The following is a 2,876-nucleotide window of genomic DNA, read 5'->3' on the forward strand; positions in this document are numbered from 1 at the left end:
CTGCTCACCTTTATAGTGTTCACAGCCTGTTTCAGCTCCTGCACCTTCTTCTGCTTCTCCTGGATTTTCTGCTGGGATTTCATCTGCTCCTCCTTTAACTCACTCTGAGGACAAATCGATTACTTCCATAAGATTATAATTGTTGAATATATAAACACACTGGCAATAATACATTTACACAAGGAAATTCTAAAGAGGCTTTGAAGATTAATGATTATTATTATTACAATAATTTAAACTCTAATTATACAGAAATGTGTAATTTCTCATTTTTTAAACAGCCAAGTGATCATGGCAAAAAAACAAGTCAAGCAAAAAAAGTAACTAAGGAAACTTCAGCTGAAAATCCTCAACTTCTCAGAAGAATTGGACTGATTGGAGATCACTTAAACCACTGGTAAAGGTAAATGAAAAATAAAAAAAATGAGAAAAAAAAAAAGACATGTAGAAGTCAGAGCTGCGTTTTTTAGGGAACTAGCCTAGTACCTGTCATTGACAGTTAAAGAGTTAATGGAAATACTTAAAATGTTAAAGTTAACAATAATCTGCGGATCTTCAATGTAATCAGTGATATTATTATTATTATTATTATTATTATTTCAGGCTGAAGCCCATGTACGTGTCTGTCTGTCTTTCTGTATGGCAGAACTATTAATACAAAGAAATCAGACTGTGTAATGTAAATACAGGAAATACACTTCCTGTTAACGTAGATTATTACATCTGACACATGACTATTTATAACATTATTTTTACTTAACACTTTTATTTGAAGGCATAAGACTCTTTTTTTGGTTATTTTACACGCCCTCACCTCGGACTGAAAAAAATATAGTACAAGACACAAGTTTTTCGATGGAAACAAAAAATCTGATGTACGCTCCTGGGATTTGCATAAGAATAGAAAGCAGCGAGTGTGACAAAGAAAGAAGAACTCATATTCTCCATCAAGCTCAGTAAACCTAACAACTGTTTTACTTATAGTACTGTGCAAAAGTCTTGGGCACATACAAAAATATGGCATAAGCAAAAGATGCTTTTAAAAAACATTTCTGCATAAAAGAAACTTCTATAAAAAGCAAAAAAGAGCAATAAAATAAACAGTTAATATTTGGAGTGAAAACTCATTGCTTAAAATCAGAAGTTTTAGACACAGATTTGTGCCGTTTTATAAGTAAAACAGCTGTTAGGTTTTACTGAGCTTGCTGGAGAAATACTAAATGATTTTGTACATAATTATGCAGACATGATAAACATATATAACAAAATTGGTACAGCATATATATATAATGAGTTCTGACCTGTTTCTCAGCTCGTCCTGCTGCAACTGATACAGCATCATGACCTTTATGTTTATCCAACATGCACATTGAGCAAATACAGGTTTGATCAGTACGGCAGTAGATCTTCAGCACTTCATCATGTTCAGAGCAGACCTTCTCTTGGAGTTTTGCTGAAGCTTCAATTAATGTGTGTTTTTTCAAAGCAGGAAGTTCTAGATGAGGTTTTAAATGAGTTTCACAAAGAGAAGCCAGACACGTCAGACAGGACTTGACGGCTTTGTGTTTTCTCCCGGTGCAGAAATCACACTCCACATAACCAGGTCCAGCGTAACAGTGAGCAGGAGAAACAGCTGGGACTTCAGTCTTCTTCTTCAGTTTCTCCACCACTTCAGCCAGCATGTTGTTTCTGCGTAGAACAGGCCTTGGAGTGAAAGTGTCTCTGCACTGAGGACAGCTGTAGACACCCTTCTGATTCTCCTGATCCCAGTGACCATTAATACACACCTTACAAAAACTGTGACCACAGGGAAGAGTCACCGGATCCTTCAGGAGATCCAGACACACTGGACAGATGAACTGATCCTGATCTACCGAAATACTGGCCTCAGCCATTTTCTTACTTAAAATGAGAGGGTTGCGTCAGGAAAGGCACCCGGCGTAAAAAAACTTTGCCAAGTTGTTGTGTGGCCTGGGTAGTTTGCTGTGGCGCCCCCTTGCTGGGAGCAGCCGAAAGACTAACAACAACAACAACAACAACATACGATCAGAGGAAGAGAGAGAGGCACACTGAGTTTCATTTTCTTTTACAGTACCTTCCTGGTTCTCTCTCTCTCTGTGTGTGTGTGTAAGAGAGAGAGAGAGAGAGAGAGAGAGAGAAAGAAAACAGGAGGAGCAAAATACAGAAATTATGAAACCCATTTAACCATTTCATCGCCCTTTAGTCACTGCATACGTGGAGACGTTATTCCTATTTTTATTAAATTCTACAGACACCTAAAGCAAAACCTCTGTTACTGAATTAAATGTTACATTTTTTTCAGCTTGTAATTTCCAATAGTTTGCGCATAGAATTTTATAAATAAATAAATGAATGAATAAATTAATAAATGTCCTTGCTGTGAATGATTCCATGTGGTGTTTGTGGTGTTTGAAAAAAAGACTGTATAGTGCACAGAATACTTTTGTCAAATTTATTCATTAAAAACACATTTAACACATGGGTTTTAATAAAAAAAAATGAATATCATGTTCACATCATTGTGCATGTTAAAAAATCTAACTCCCGCAAATTCTGAACTGATTGACCAGAATCACAATCTTTTTTAGTCTCTCTGTCCAAACATTTACTTAGGTGTCACTAACTCTCCTGTTCTCTCCTTTTCATATCTGGTTCAGAAAGACAAAAATGTCTAGGTGGGTTTACCCAGATGATGAATGAATCAGGAGCTGGGAAGATCAAAATAAAGTGATTTGATATGAAATCACACACACACACACACACACACACACACACACACACACACACTTCTGTGTTCTGTCACTGTTTAACTGTGAAGCACTTAGAACTGGTAACCAGACAGAGACAGATTAAAT

General features: G+C 36.4%; 1 protein-coding gene across 1 annotated transcript in view; it reads right to left on the reverse strand.

The window, feature by feature from the left end:
• The window catches only part of LOC128506270 (E3 ubiquitin-protein ligase TRIM16-like), a 4,039-nt gene extending 1,939 nt beyond the window's left edge, over nucleotides 1-2,100 (reverse strand). Inside the window, exons 1-2 of the mRNA XM_053476642.1 lie at nucleotides 1,302-2,100; nucleotides 9-104 (exon numbers count right to left, since the gene is read on the reverse strand). Of these exons, the coding sequence (XP_053332617.1) occupies nucleotides 9-104; nucleotides 1,302-1,895 (690 nt within the window). The 5' untranslated portion in view covers nucleotides 1,896-2,100. The remainder of the gene's footprint in view (nucleotides 1-8; nucleotides 105-1,301) is intronic.
• Nucleotides 2,101-2,876: the final 776 nt, after the last annotated feature.

Source organism: Clarias gariepinus, chromosome 2, assembly GCF_024256425.1.
Source record: "Clarias gariepinus isolate MV-2021 ecotype Netherlands chromosome 2, CGAR_prim_01v2, whole genome shotgun sequence".
Classification (NCBI taxonomy): Eukaryota; Metazoa; Chordata; class Actinopteri; order Siluriformes; family Clariidae; genus Clarias; species Clarias gariepinus.